At 38.1% G+C, this 16,435-nt stretch overlaps 1 protein-coding gene across 1 annotated transcript; it reads left to right on the plus strand.

Annotated features, from left to right (window-relative positions):
• Positions 1 to 13,998: 13,998 nt before the first annotated feature.
• On the plus strand, positions 13,999 to 14,259 carry LOC307068171 (RNA guanine-N7 methyltransferase-activating subunit-like protein; the record flags this gene model as incomplete). The annotated part of the gene is made up of 1 exon (XM_079725862.1): positions 13,999 to 14,259. The coding sequence occupies one exon, from the start codon at positions 13,999 to 14,001 to the stop codon at positions 14,257 to 14,259; it is 261 nt and encodes an 86-aa protein (XP_079581988.1).
• Between the last annotated feature and the right edge of the window lie 2,176 nt (positions 14,260 to 16,435).

The raw sequence follows: 16,435 nt of genomic DNA on the forward strand, positions 1-16,435 counted from the left end.
GACCCAGGACAGAAGCAGTAATTTGAAAGGAGTCTGGGTCAGAATGATCTGCTGATCTTGGAGAGCCTCTCAGAGAAGCAGCAGGCACCTGGCACTCACCCTGGGAACACAGACACTGGTGGTAGCCATTTGTGGGGAGCTGGTTTTACCATGAGGACACTGGTGCTGGCAAGCACAATTTTGGAATCCTCCCTCTAGCCTATTAGCACTGAACCCAGTCCTATCCACCAGCCTATTGACACCAGGACTTGTATGCCTCAGGCCAAGCAACTAGCCAGTCAGGGACACAGCCCCACATACCAGCAGGCTAGCTGCCTTAGACTGCCTGAGCCCACTGCCACCCTGGGACACAATCTTGTTCCCCAGAGGGCCCAGGATCTGGCCCTGCACACCAGTGCACTGGCAAGAGCCTTGGGAATCCCAGAGCCCTGCACCCAGAAACCATAAGACCCAGCTTAGCCCCCAGTGGGTTAGCACTACCCCAAGAGCAGCCTCAGCCACCAGTGGGTGGGCATCAGCCTCAGAATCCCCTGGGCCTTGTAGTCTGTCATGTTAGGACTCAGCCCACCCACCAGTAAGCCAGCACCAGCTCTGGAACACCTTGAGCTCCTCAGTCAGCTGCCCTGGGATTTGGTCCCAATCACCAGTGGGAAGACACCCTGGACCACACAGCCAGCCATGTCAGGAACTAGCTCCACTCACATGTAAGGTGACACTAGATCCAGGAATCCCAGTCCTGAAGCCACCTACCCTGGAACCTGGCTCCACCCACCAGTGAGCCAGCACTGTCCTTGGGGCCCCTAGAGCTCTGCAGCCAACAGCCTAGTGACCTGGCCCTACCCACCAGTGGCCAAAAGACTCTGCACAAGACAGGACCTGGCAACCAAACAGACCGGGAGCCAATCACACCTAACAGACAACCCATAGTATTCAGTCCACCACAAAAGAAGGACCCACACTGCCCACATAGGGGGCATCCCTAGAGCATGTAGCTCTGCTGGCCAGAAAGTAGTGCACTGCTGGGATGCATAGGATATCTCCTACAAAAGGCCATTTCTCCAAGGCTGGGAAACATAACCAACCTACCAAATACATAGAAATAAAAATAGCAAATTAGGTGAAATGAGTTAACAGGAGAATATATTCCAAACAAAGGAACAAGATAAAATCCCAGAACTAAGTGAAGTGCAGATAAGTGATTTACCCAATAAAGAGTTCAAGGTAAAGAGGCTCAGAGAACTCAGGAGAAGATTGAAAGAACAGAGTGAGAAGTCAGAAGTTTTTAACAAAGAGTTAGAAAATATAAAGAAGTTACAAACAGAGATGAAGAATGCAATAACGGAAATAGAATATACACTAGAAGGAATCAACAGGAGATAAGACAATACAGAAGAATGGATCCATGAGCTGGAAGAGTCCTAAACAGGATTAACTGAAAGAGGACCACAGCACGACACACTGTAATTAAAATGGAAAAAAATAAAGATAAGGAGAGACTTTTAAAAGCAGAAAGGGAAAAGCAACAAGTTACATACAAGGAACTCCTATAAAACTATTAGCTGACATTTCTGCAAAAACTTTGCAGGTCATAAGGGAGTGGTACTATATATTTAAAGTGATGAACGGGAAGAACCTACAACAAAGACTACCTGGCAAGTCTTTCACTCATACTTGATGGAAAGAACAAAAATTTCACAGACAAGCAAAAGCTATTGATAAAAGAGTTCAGGATCACGAAACCAGCTTTACAAGAAATGTTAATTGGACTTCCTAAGCAAAAAAGGAAAGGCCATGACTAGAAATATAAAAATTATGAAGGGAAAAACTCATTAGTAAAGGCAAATATACAGTAAAGGTAGTAAATCAACCACATATAAAGCTAGTAGAAAGGTTAGAAGACAAAAGTAGTAAAACTATATATAACCACAAGAAGTAGTTAAGGGATACACAAACAAAAAGATGTAAAATATGATGTTAAAAACAGGAAATGTGGGTTTGGGGGAATGCAGAGTTGTTAAAATGTGTTTGAACCTAAGAGATCAGTAACTTAAAATAACTACACACACACACACACACACACACACACACACATATATGACTCTACAAGAGACTCACATCAGATCTAAAGACACAAACAAACTGAAAGTGAGGGGATGGAAAAAGTTATTCCATGTAAATGGAAATGAAAAGAAAGCCAGGTTAGCAATACTTATATCAGACAAAATAGACTTTAAAACATAGATTGTAACAAAAGACAAAGAAGGACATTACATAATGATCAAAGAAAGGGTCAATCCAAGAAGAAGTTACAACAATTGTAAATATATATGCACCCAACATAGAAGCACCTAAATACATAAAGCAAATATTAATAGACATAAAGGGAGAAATTGACAGTAACACAATAATAGTAGGGGACTTTAACAGCCCACTTAAATCAATGGATAGATCATCCAGACAGAAAATCAATAAGAAAACACTAACCTTAAATGACATACTAGACCAGATAAACTTATATATATATATATTAAGTATATATATATATACTTTATATATATATATATATATGTATAGAGGGAATATACTTCAACATAACAAAGGCCATATATGACAATCCCATGACTAACATCACACTCAAAGGTGAAAAGCTGAAGCATTTCTTCTAAGATCAGAAACAAGACAAGGATGCCCACTCTTGCCATTTTTATTCAGTATAGTATTGGAAGTCCTAGCCATAGCAATCAGAGAAGGAAAAGAAATAAAAGGAATCCAAATGGGAGAGGAAGGAGTAAAACTGTCACTATTTGCAGATGACATGATACTATACATAGAAAATCCTAAAGATGTCACCAAAAAAAAAAACCCCACTAGAGCTCATTAATGAATTCTGTAAAGTTGCAGGATACAAAATTAACATACATAAATCTTGCATTTCTATACACTAACAACAAGTTATCAGAAAGAGAAATTAAGAAAACAACCTTATTTACCATCACATCAAAAAGAATAAAATATATAGAAATAAATCTAACTAATGAGGTAAATATCTGTACTCAGAAAACTCTTAGACACTGATGAAAGAAATTGAAGATGACACAAAGAGATGGAAAGATATTCCATGTTCATGGATTGGAAGAATTAATATTGTTAAAATGACCATACTACCCAAGGCAATCTACAAATTCAAAGCAACCCCTACCAAAATACTAATGGCATTTTTCACAGAACTAGAATAATTCTAAAATTTGTATGGAACCACAAAAAAGCATGAATAGCCAAAATAATCTTGAGAAAGAAGAACAAAAAATGGAGGTATCACATTCCCTGATTTCCAACTGTACTACAAAGGTACAGTATCAAAACAGCATGGCATTGGCACAAAAACAGATACATAGATCAACAGAACAGATTAGAGAGCCCAGAAATAAACCCAAACTTATATGGGCAATTAATCTATGAAAAAGGAGACAAGAATATACAATGGGAAAAAGACAGTCTCTTCACTAAATGATGTTGGGAAAACCAGACAACTACATGCAAAAGAATCAAACTGGACTGTTCTCTCACACTATGCACAAAGACATATTTAAGTTTTTAATCCATTTTGAATTTAAGACCTGAAACTATAAAACTGCTAGAAGAAAACATAGGCAGTCCTACCTGGACTATTTTGTGGGGCTAATGGCAGACTCTGGGAGGGCTCACTCCAAGGAGTACTTCCCAGAACTTCTGCTGCCAGTGTCCTTGTCCTCACAGTGAGACAGAGCCACCCCCTGCATCTGCAGGAGACCCTCCAACACTAGCAGAATTCAGCAGCTGATGGAGATGATAACGGCAGAAAAAGGTGAACAGTGACTTCATATGGTGTGAAAGCCTCACAGGAGTGTATGAAAGTTCCAGTTGCTCCATATCCTCACCAACAATTGAACCAGGTAGAGCACCAGAGGAGTCATTGCTCCATGTCACTGAACTTTTGCAACTAGAAAGGGAAAACCTGAAGGGTACTCTGTGTTTCATTGGCTTGGGAAAACTTTCTCACTTCATGAATAGAACAGAAGATCTTTTCCTGTGATTGATACCTGGTCTTGTAGCGTTGTGGTTGGAGAAGATGCTGGATACGATTTCAGTTTTCTTGAATTTACCAAGGCTTGGTTTGTGGACCAGGGTATGATCTATCCTGAATGGTGTTGCATGGGCACTTGAGAGGAAGGTGTATTCTGTTGTTTTTGGTGGAGTGTCCTATAGATATCAATTAAGTCCAAAAAAAAAAAAAAAGAAAGAAAACATAGGCAGTAAGGTCTTTGATATCAGTCTTAGTAACAATTTTTTGGATCTGTCTCTTCAGGCAAGGGAAACAAAAGCAAAAAAAAAACAAAAAAACAAATGGGACTACATCAAACTAAAAAGCTTTGCACAGAAAAGGAAACGCAGTGAAACAGAAAGCCTGTCTACTGAATGGGAGAAGATATTTGCAAACAATATGTTCAATAAGGGGTTAATATCCAAAATACAGAAAGAATTCATACAACTCAACATCAACAAAAAACAAAACAAAACAAACAAAAACAACAACAACAAAATACCAACCCAATTAAAAATGGGCAGAGGATGTGAATAGACATTTTTCCAAGGAAAACATATAGCTGGCCAACAGGCATACGAAAAGACGTTCAACATCACTAATCAACAGGGCAATGAAAATCAAAACCACAGTGAGATATCACCTCACACCTGTCAGAATGGCTATTAATAAAAAGACAGCAAATAGCAAGCGATGGCAAGGATGTAGAGAAAAGGGAATCCTTGTGCACTGTTGGTGGGAATGTAAATTGGTGCAGCATCTATGGAAAATAGTACGGATATGCCTCAAAAAGTTAAAATAGAACTACCATATGATCCAGCAATTCTACTCCTGGGTATTTATCTGAAAAAAGACAAAAACACTAACTGGAAAAGGTATATGCACTCCAATGTTCATTGCAGCATTATTTACAATAGCCAAGATATGGAAGCAACCTAATTGCCCCCACTGATCGATGAATGGATAAAGAATATGTGGTATATCTATAGAATGGAATATTACTCAACCATAAAAAATAATGAAATCTTGCCATTTGTGACAACATGGCTAGACCCAGATGGTATCATATTAAATGAAATAAGTCAGAAAGAGAAAGACAAATACTGTATGATTTCACTTACATGTGGAATCTAAAAAACAAGTGAATAAACAACACAACAGAAACAGAGTTGTAGCTACAGGAAAAAAACAAAACAAACCCAAAAAACAACAGATGGTTACCAGAGGAGAAGGGAGTGGGGGGGAAGGAAGAAATAGGTGGCAGAGATTGAGGTACAAACTTCCAGTTTTAAAATACATGACCCACAGGGATGAAATGTACAGCATGGGGAATATAGTCAATAATGAAAATAATGTCACCATCTGTATGGTGACAGATGGTAACTACAATGATCACAGTGATCATTTTGTAATGTATAGAAATATTGAATCACTATGTTGTATAACAGGAACTAAGATAGCATTGTAGGTCAAGTATACTTCAAAACAAACAAGGAAACTCAGAGAAAAAGAGATCAGGTTTGTGGTTACCAGAGGCAGGGGGTCAGGAGAGGGGGAACTGCATGAAAGGTACAAACACCCAGTTATAAGATAAATAAGTACTAGGGATGTGATGTACAACATAATAAATACAATGAACACTGCTGTATGTTATATTTGAAAGTTGTTAAGAGAGTAAATCCTGAGTTCTCATCACAAGGAAAAAAATTTTTTCTATTTCTTTAATTTTGTATTTATATGAGACGACAGATGTTCACTAAACTTATTGTGATAATCATTTCATGATGTATGTAAGTCAAATCATTACACTGTACACCTTAAACATATACAGGGCTATATGTCAATTATATCTCAATAAAACTGAAAGAAAAGAAAGAAAGAGAGAGAGAAGAAAGGAAGGGAGGAAGGAAAGAAAGAAAGAGGGAAGGAAGGAGGGAGGGAGGGAGGAAGGAAGTCACCAAAAAAAAAAGTAATTAAATATAGACACATCTGGCATGTATAGATACATGGCTTCTGATCTCCTCACCTGGGTTTTATGAATTCACTACCTACCACATGGTTAAGTTTTTGTTACAACTAAATATGTATGAAAAGGTAAATTGGAGAAGCTATTTGTCAGCACAATTTGTCTTAAACGCATGAATTTTATTTTTTTTTTAATTAATTAATTAATTATTTTTTGGGGGTGCTGCATTGGGTCTTCTCTACTGCGCATGGGCTTTCTCTAGTTGCAGCAAGTGGGTGCTACTCTTCGTTGTGGTGCTCAGGCTTCTCATTGTGTTGGCTTCTCTTGTTGCAAAGCACAGGCTCTGGGCACATGGGCTTCCATTGTTGTGGCACGTGGGCTCAGTGGTTGTGGCTCGCAGGTTCTAGAATGCAGGCTCAGTAGTTGTAGCTCATGGGATTAGGTGCTCCACAACATGTGGGATCTTCCTGGACCAGGGCTCGAACCCATGTCCCCTGCACTGGCAGGCAGATTCTTAACCACGGTGCCACCAGGGAAGTCCCTTAAACTCCTAAATTTTAAAAAGGGAAAAGTAGCTGAGTTTTGAGTTTTCTATGAATCAGCATTTCTCTAGATGTGTTCCATGGAGGACTAATTATACAGACTATTTAAAGGTGGTATGTTTTTAAAGGGTTCCATTAACAAATAAGTTTGAGAAAAGTGAGGTGGAATTAAGTAAAAACAGGATTCTTTTTTGCATACCTCTAAGCTTTTCCTATGTAAATGAATACTGTGAATCTCCAAGAAGAGAGTAGGTTATGCAATATTTCTAAAGCTTATTTGGATGGAGCAGTGAAGTTTCTTCCAGAGCATGCCCTGGACGCACAGTTCAGAAAACCCGGAAAATTAAGAGCTTAACTGATGACTGACATCAGAATGTTGCTCCCTGCTCTCCCCTGTTAGAAGATCCCACCCCTCAAACATGGTCAAAGTCCTCTCCAAACCTCTCTCATGGATTGTAAGCTGTATTAGGTCCACATTTAAACGAGTTTAATATCTCTGACTACTGGTGGGTTTAGCTTCAAGTTGTTTAGCTTCAAGCTTCAACAGTTGTTACAGGCAACATTACTAATAGCATTCTCACTCCTAAAATAGGGTTCATAGATTATAATAGTAAACCCACACCAAATGTTAGCAATGTGCCATTCACTCTTTTGATGCAATATAATCTGTACCTACAGATGAAAGCATTGACACCCAGAGGGGTTAAAGGAACCGCTGCTTAAACACTGCCTCTATTATCTAGGCACCATGTAGACATGGCATGAAATTCTATTGTAATGTGGACATGACCAGCATCAGTTCAATTTGATACAAATTCATGATAGGATGAGCACAAATTAATGTCACAATCTATTACAACTGATTTCAGATCAATGCTACACTTTCCCCTATTGATTATTATGTTGTAACAGAAGCATACTGGCAAAATATTCTCAATGAAAATTAATATTAATGCAGTAGGAATGATATAATCAATGCCAAGATACAAAAAATTAATAATCCATTAGGTTTCTCTTACAGTCTTTTGAACTAAATTGGTTATAAAATTCATAATGTTATTTTTAAGCTGTACAATATCAAAGTGAGATTTTTTTTCTGGCAACTTCTATAAATCAAGTGAATATACATTAAAGTTGTATATGACACCAAGCAGTAAGAAGACTTACGATTTCCTTCGGCTTTTGTTAATGCCTGTAAGTCCACATGTGTTTTGCACAAAGAATATTAATGTATAAAACTACATGTGTTTTTATAAATAAGCATTAAATTTAAGACTTTTAAAGTCTTTTTTTAACATCTTTATTGTAGTATAATTGCTTTACAATGTTGTGTTAGTTTCTGCTGTATAACAAAATGAATCAGCTATACATATACATATATCACCATATCCTCTCGCTCTTGCATCTCCCTCCCACCCTCCCTATCCCACCCCTCTAGATGGTCACAAAGCACCGAGCTGATCTCCCTGTGCTATGCGGCTGCTTCCCACTAGCTATCTATTTTACATTTGGTAGTGTATATATGTCCATGCCATGCTCTCACTTCGTCCCAGCTTACCCTTCCCCCTCCCCATGTCCTCAAGTCCATTCTCTATGTCTGTGTCTTTATTCCTGTCCTGCCCCTAGGTTCTTCAGAACCATTTTTTTTTTAGATTCCATATATATGTGTTAGCATACAGTATTTGTTTTTCTCTTTCTGACTTACTTCACTCTGTATGACAGTCTCCAGGTCTATCCACCTCGCTACAAATAACTCAATTTCATTTCTTTTCATGGCTGAGTAATATTCCATTGTATATATGTACCACATCTTCTTTATCCATTCATCTGTCAGTGGACACTTAGGTTGCTTCAATGTCCTGGCTGTTGTAAATACAGTTGCAATGAACATTGTGGTACATGACTCTTTTTGAATTATGGTTTTCTCAGGGTATATGCCCAGTAGTGGGATTGCTGGGTCATATGGTAGTTCTATTTTTAATTTTTTGAGGAGCCTCCATACTGTTCTCCATAGTGGCTGTATCAATTTACATTCCCACCAACAGTGCAAGAGGGTTTCCTTTTCTCCACACCCTCTCCAGCATTTATTGTTTGTAGATTTTTTGATGATGGCCATTCTGACCAGTGTGAGGTGATACCTCAATGTAGTTTTGATTTGCATTTCTCTAATGATTAATGATGTTGAGCATCCTTTCATGTGTTTGTTGGCAATCTGTATATCTTCTTTGGAGAAATAAGACTTTTAAAGTCTTAACTTTAAAAAATTATGCCACTCTGTGACTTTTTCTAACTATTAAAAATTTTAATTGAATATCATAGTAGAGTTTACAATTGATAACAAAAACAGATCACATACTTGTATAACCTAGAAGGAATCCAATTGTATTTCAAAGCTAGTAGCCTAACTTTAACACATGCCTTACCTCATGAGTAAGTTTAAGAAATAAGACAAAAACAAAATAAACAAAAAACAGTACTTGAAAGTAGAATTCTTCTGAAGAGGAGTAAAAAGATTGTATGCAACCCCCTTTGTCATTAAAGCACAGAGGTAGTGAAAAGAGCTTGGGTTTTTGAGTTAGATTTATGTTCTAATTCCACTTCTGTCTGTTTTACATCAGACTAGTCCCTTAACCTCTCTGAGTTATCCATCTATGAATTGATGTTAGCAGCGGAGTGATAATACAAGGATTAGAAATAATGTTAAGTACCTAGCACATGGTAAGCATTCAATAAAGTCCTGGAAATACTATCATTACTCAATAAAAAGATTAAATGCTGAAACTTATTTTTTAAAACACTCTGTGTAACTGTTTTAATAAAAAGAGGAGGAAGCCCCAGCTAGTGACTGGTCTTATGTCTGGAATTTGCTTGATATGACACAACGAACCTTAGGAGAATTTTTTCTCCTAGCTTAGGGAAAATTATTAGCCATTAGTCATCTAATCCTTAGAACAAGCTTTAGAAGGGAAGAGGATGGGGAGGGGAAGAGGAGGAGGAGGAGGAGAGAACTTTAGCAGATTTGGAATGGGTCTGTACAGACAAGGTGGAGGTGAGGAAAAGAAACCCGAGAGATGATTTTTACAAATTTGGTTTACTGCATTCTTTGTCTGTGTCTGTCTCTCTTGTTGCTTCAGAGCAACGTGAGAAAATGGAACTATGTCTCCTTTATCTTGTGTTGGCCACAGTGCCCAGCATGGACTTTTAAACATGGTGTTGTAAGTGCTGGGAGTGGGGGAGGAAAGAATGAAGAGGTGAGGGAAAGGAACTGCAGAGAAAGGAAGGAGAAAGAAGTGGATAGATGAGGCAAAAGAAGGAAGATGAGAAGAAAGAAGGAAGGAAGAGGAGGACAAGAAAGTGGTTACTCTCTCAAACAGATCAGAATAAAACTGCTCCCAACTGTGTTTTCATGACTTTTTTTTTAACATTTCTTTTCCTCAGTTGGTATCTATTCTTTGGTTCACCTGAACTAAGACTAAGAAAGCTTTGTGTAGTTGCGAGTAGAGTTTTTGGTGATGGTGTCAGCAGCTACGCCATCTTCCAAGAGATTGGGGCTGGAGCTGTGAGATAGGGGAGCTGCACAGCAATCTGTTACTCACTCACACCCCTGTGATGGCTAATCCTTTTCTCTAACTCACACTGGCCAATCTAATTGCAGCCTGCTAACATCTAAGGCACAACCAAATCTTATCCATTTCTCTATGTAATCCCTCTGAAAGCCTTTCCTGAACTTCAACCTTTTCTGCTTTATCCACTGGTTTCTGAGATCCTGAATTATTTCCTTTCAACTCCATTTAATAAATAGCTGTGAAACCTTTTGCTGCCAGACTCCCTGCTTCATAACCTTCCTTAAGTCCTTTGTCCTGGCTTCCTTACCTGTCACATAAACTTTGAGTCTATCAGTTTTGAGCATAGTGCTAAAGAGGCTAAGGCCAAAGGTTAAATACCAGAAAAAGCTTATAAATTCGGGCACTCACAAACATTAAAGCGTGAAAAGTACCTTAAACAATGACTTAGTACAACCCTCTTATTTTAGTGATGAGATCATTAAGGTTCAGAAAGATCAAGTTTTCATAGGAAAAAAACCAACCACTAAATATGGCCACAGAATGACCTTTAATCTTAGGCAATCATCTTGAAGATTCTTGTTTTTCTTATTTCCAGAAGTCAGGCAAGAATGTGGATTACATCACATAATCATTACCCTCTTGCAGGAGGCCAGGAAACCTCAAAGCCCTTTTGGGTTCTCTTTCTCTAATTACCAGTACCTTTCTCACTGGAGTATTTGTCTTAATCCTCAACTCCAACTAGCATTTCTTTATTTTGTCAACTGAGGAGGAGAAAAACCATATAAAGGTCTCAGACAGGACACAGAGTATAGTGGTGAGATGCAAGGATCCTAGAGACAGACAAGTTCAAGTCTCAGCTCTTAGTTACCTCCTGGCACTCTTACTTTGGGCAAATTTCTTAACCTCTCTAAGTTTTGTAATGAAAAACAGGGATAAACACCAGGTCCTGCCTTGTAGAGTTTTTCTGAGGGTTAGATGAGCAACACCAACCCAGTCTTCCCCATCACCATCTAGGACCTTATTTGGGACATGTGTCACAAGCCTAAACCCTCCCCTTCTTCATAGCGACTTCCTTCCTGGGTGGAAGAAACCTGGTCTCCTTTCCTGGTCAGTGACTTCAACTGGAAACACCTCGGTCCATGAGGTCAGAGATGTCCTAACAATACTGAACCTCAAAAGGGAAGAGATGAGGATCTCAATCCCTTTGATTTCTAAAAGTTTCTTGGCACCCTGTGTAAATATGCCTTCCCTCTTCCCACCCCACATACACCAACCAGCAATCCCTATCTACTAAGAACACAGAGAGGGGTTGCCATTGTCTGACCAAATAAAATCCTATTCCACCACTGTAATACATCTGCATTTCATATATTTGCTTCATCTTTATACTATCTCTTTCCTATAACATGAATCATAAGTATTTGGTTCTACTGTATACTCAATTGCGTATTCTTTTTGTTGATTATAATGTAAGCATTTCCATATTGCTACATAAACAGGTAAGCTTGTTACTAAATTTCCACAATTCTGAGAAAAGCCATTAAGTGGTTCTTTCCAGAAAAAGAAGGTCTGGTCCAAGCTGACCTGATATTTCCAAAACCAGAAACACACTTTTTTGGGGACTAGCAGATGCAAAGTATTATACATAGAATGGATAAACTATATTGTATGGCACAAGGAACTACATTTAATATCCTATAATAAACCATAATGGAAAAGAATATGAAAAAAGAAACACTTTTAAATAGCAGTTATTCTTGCTATAAAACATTCCAATGTTTCTCCTCATTAGGCAATCCCACCAAAATGATAATAATATCATTTATTTTGTTACTATTCTGTCCTAAGCATTTTTGCAAGTGTTACTTCGTTTATTCCTCATAATCTTATTAGATCAGTATGGTTATGCCCACTTTTCAAATAAGAAAATTGAGGTGCAGTGGATAAAGTATTCTGCAAAATGTCACTCAGCTAGCAGATGAAAGGGCTGTGATTCAAAACAGGTCTATGTGATTCTGTAACTCATGCCTATATCATCTTAATTTACAGAATTCTGCACAAACAAAATGTAAACCAAAGGGCTTAAAAGGCAACTGTGGCAGAAATTTTTAAACCTAAGACTGTTAAAGTCGGAGCTAGATGGTAGTTGTACTGGTAAACTTATATTTTATTCAGAAACAGTTACAATAGGAGGAAAGAGATCTCAGTATAGAACTGGGCTCAATTCCAAAAAACAGCATGCACAAGTGGGGATTTCTAGTCAAGAGTGGAGGTCAGGGGGTGGAAAATTACAGAAAGGATTACTTACATTATCTACAAGGGTGAGGGGCATTTCTGCCTAAAGTGACTTGATAGAACTCTTGCTGAAGGCAAGCCAAGGTGATCATATATCACCTGGGGGATGCTGGGGAATGTGGAATTTTCTATATTGAGGATGACCAGATATCAAGGGTAGGGGGCTCTCTTTAAACCAACTTAGCAAGATTCTTGCTGTGACTGGCTGATGTTGGCCCAACAAGGACAGACACCAAGGTCAAGGCCTAAAGGGTTCAAAGGATCCTAACTAAGGTTTGGTCAAGGAGAGACTTTGTCAAGACTCAGTCAGTGACTCTGAAGCTCAATAACTTCTTAGTGACAGGGAGGACTTAGAGCAGAAAGTCACATATAACGGGCCACACTTGCCACTGTCTATGAGCTGTTTGGTTACCTGGATTGTTAGACACCTTGCTTTGTGCTCCCACCAACAATTCAGTACAGTATTGGTTGAGACCACAGAATGGCACAGCCTATGAAAACTTTCCATGAGACATGCCATGTTCTAGTCTATGTTAAATCCAGTGACAAGCTGAAAGACACGTATAGAGTACAAAAATTGTCAAGGTGACCTTAATCCAGAGGCGCCATATTTTATAAGAAAATTTTAAGAGAAAAAGGCAGGCAAGTGGTTAAATAAGATTTGAGATAGACAGATAGGCAGAAAATTCAGCCATGAGAAAGAAGGAGATCCTACAATTTGCAACAACATGAATGGAACCTGAGGACATTATGCTAAGTGAGAAAAGTTAGAGAAAGATAAAAACTGTACAATATCACTGACATGTGCAATGTAGAAAAGCTGAACTTATAGAAAAAGAGAGTAGAATGGTGATTGCCAGGGGCTGGGGTGTGGCAGGAATAGAAGAGATGTTGATCAAAGGGACAAACTTGCAACTAGTAGATAAATAAGTCATAGAGATCTAATGCAGAGTACAGTGAATATAGACATTATTGTATTATAATCAGCAAACTCACTAAGAGACTAGATCTTAATTATTCCCACCACAAAAAAATGATAATTATGTGACATGATAGAGGTGCTAACTATCTCTACAGTGGCAATCATATAAGAATATACAAATCTATCATATCAACATCTTGTACACCTTAAATTTGCACAATGTTACCTGTCAAATATATTTCAATAAAAAATACTTTTTCAAACCCAAAAAGAAGATAGGCAATATAAATGTATGTGTGTATACATATATATGTAGATATAGATATATATTTACACAAACATATATACAAACAGTTTACCCTTGAACAGCACGGGTTTGAACCACACAGGTCCACTTATATTTTCAATAAATATGTACTACAGTACTACATGATCCCTGGTTGGTTGAATCTGCAGATGCTGACTGCAGATACAGAGGGCTGACATTAAAGTGATACATGAAAGTGGCCCTGTTACCTCGGAGAGCTGAAGGGGTCTGGAGATCCTGTGACGGTGCTCTGGGCCGGAGATCTAAACAATCTAAACATTAAATAGTACAGCTGCCTCACATCCCTGGGAATTTCAGAATGACTGACACTTCTGAAGCTATTCCAAATTTTGAAGAGATGTTTGTCAGTAGATTCACAGAAGATGACAAAGAGTACCAGGAACACCTGAAACGCCCTCCTGAGTCCCCTCCAATTGTTGAGGAATGGAATAGCAGAGCTGATGGGAACCAAAGAAAGAGAGGCAACAGGTTGCAAGATAACAGACAGTTTAGAGGTAGAGATAGCAGACTGGGGTGGCCAAGTGACAATCGATCCAATCAGTGGCATGGACGATCCTGAGGTAACAATTACCCACAGCACAGACAAGAACCTTACTACCCCCATCAATATGGACACTATGGTCACAACCAACGGCCTCCCTATGGCTACTACTGATAGAAATGTCAGTAGTTCTTAGTAAAACCATTTACTCTGTTAACATGACAAAAGTTTATGTTGTGTTTTCTGTTGGTCATAGTTTTACATCTGATTGTAGAGAGTGGACTGATTTTTTGGAACTTGAGACTTTTTTTAAAGGGTATAAAAGAGGGTATACATATTTTTATCGTTCTTGATCTATATTGCTAAATTTCTTTCAAAATAAATTTTAACCAAGTTGTAGGAAAAGTTTTGATTTTACTCAGCTCTTGCCAAAATTAAACATTGCCATTTTAAAATTATTTTTTATTCAATTAACGAATTTTTAATTTTAACTTAACTTTCTTTGATATGTACAGAGAATTTAAAAATCCATATTTACTTCTTTTTCTATGAAGTACCTTGAGTTTCTTGGGTACAGAAACTATATCTTTTGGTTTTTCATATTCCTCGTATAATATAGTAGAAAGGGAGCAAGATTTGGAGCCTGAAGGCCTGGGTTCAAGTATCTGTTTTGTTACTTGTTTTGTGACCTTGGACAACTTATCCCCTCAGAGTCTCAGTTCTCTACTGTAAAACCGGATAATCAGTTCTACTTCATGGGGATTCCACATAAAATGACTGGTATATTCCAGGAGTCTAATATATATTAGTTCTTCCTACTCATTATACATAAGGAGCTCTATACATTTTGTTGAATAAATAAGCTCATGCCTTTCTCACTTAATGACTGAATTGTTAGTCTTGTCAATTTGAGTACATTTTACACTATTTACTGAATATATTTTACTTACTAACATTTTAAGGAGTGTCATTACTTTGATCTACAAACATCTGGGTTCTGTTTTATGTGGTCAAATCTCTTTTTGTGGTTTCTTGTATTAGGGTGGATATTTGATGCAACAAATATGTGAGGCAAAGTCACCATAAGAAGCAAGCACACAAATGTATATGTCCAGTTATGTGTTACCTGTACCTCCCAAGGACATTGCCATTGTTGGAAAGCTCTTTGAAAAGTCTTTATTGGAATTTCTGCCAAGTACTACCTTCAGTGAGAGTATATGTATATACAACCAAAAGCTATTTGGAATATGTACCTAGGGGCTCAGATGGGTATCAACAGGAAGAATTCCAATTTGGATTAAAAAAAAAAACAAAAGCGTTGCCACCATTAAAAAATGAGTTTCTTTTGTGTGATTCATAAAGTGGGGTCTGGAAGCAATTCTAAAAGAAGAAGTGAAGAACAGCAAAGAATTTCAGTTAACAACATGCTTTGTACGAATTAACACTGTAGCCACCAAAAAACCAGCTAAGGCCGTATTAGCTCACATTAACGTGAGTATAATTCCTAGAAGCAAGAAACTGATAACCACTCTCCTCTAGCTTGTCTGACCTTGAACAGCAGGGCTCAGCTCTGTGCAGAGCTCACTAAAGAGAACTGTAAATAAATAAGATTGTGTTCAGCTGTGTGCAAGCAAGACAGTAAAGGGACTCAAAAGTCATGCCACTGGATAAGAGAGGAGCAGAGAGAGGCAAATGATAGTAATACTGAGATATTTTAAAGACTGTCACGTGGAAGGGAGATTTGATTTCTTCCCTGTGACTCCAGGAAGCTAAATCTGAGCGATGGGTAGAAGACATTAGATTTAGATTTCAGCAATGTAAATCAGTTTTCCAAAGAGGCTTTATAAGTTATGAGTGCCCCATCAATACCACCCATTAGAGGTATTCAAGTACATTCAGTAGGCATTCAAATATTGAAATCGCTTCTACTAACAAGTGTCTCCTTCCACTGGCTAACATAGGTTAAATCAGTGCTTCTCAAACCAGAGTAAGTAACAGAATCCTCTGGATGGCTTGTTAAAACACAGATTCTGGACCTGACCTCAGGGTTTGATGCAGTAGATCTACAAAGAGACTTGAGAATTTGCATTTTTAACAAGTTCCCACTTGATGCTGTTGGTCAGGGGAATCACATTGAGAACTACTGGGTTAAACTAACACTTGGATACCTTAGAAATTCTAGCCTGAAATGAGGGCTTGGACTAGGTGACTTTTCTTTCAGTCCTACAACAATTATAAGACATTCAATATTAAT

The sequence above is a fragment of the Hyperoodon ampullatus genome (genome assembly GCF_949752795.1).
Source record: "Hyperoodon ampullatus genome assembly, chromosome: 2".
In the NCBI taxonomy this organism is placed as follows: Eukaryota; Metazoa; Chordata; class Mammalia; order Artiodactyla; family Ziphiidae; genus Hyperoodon; species Hyperoodon ampullatus.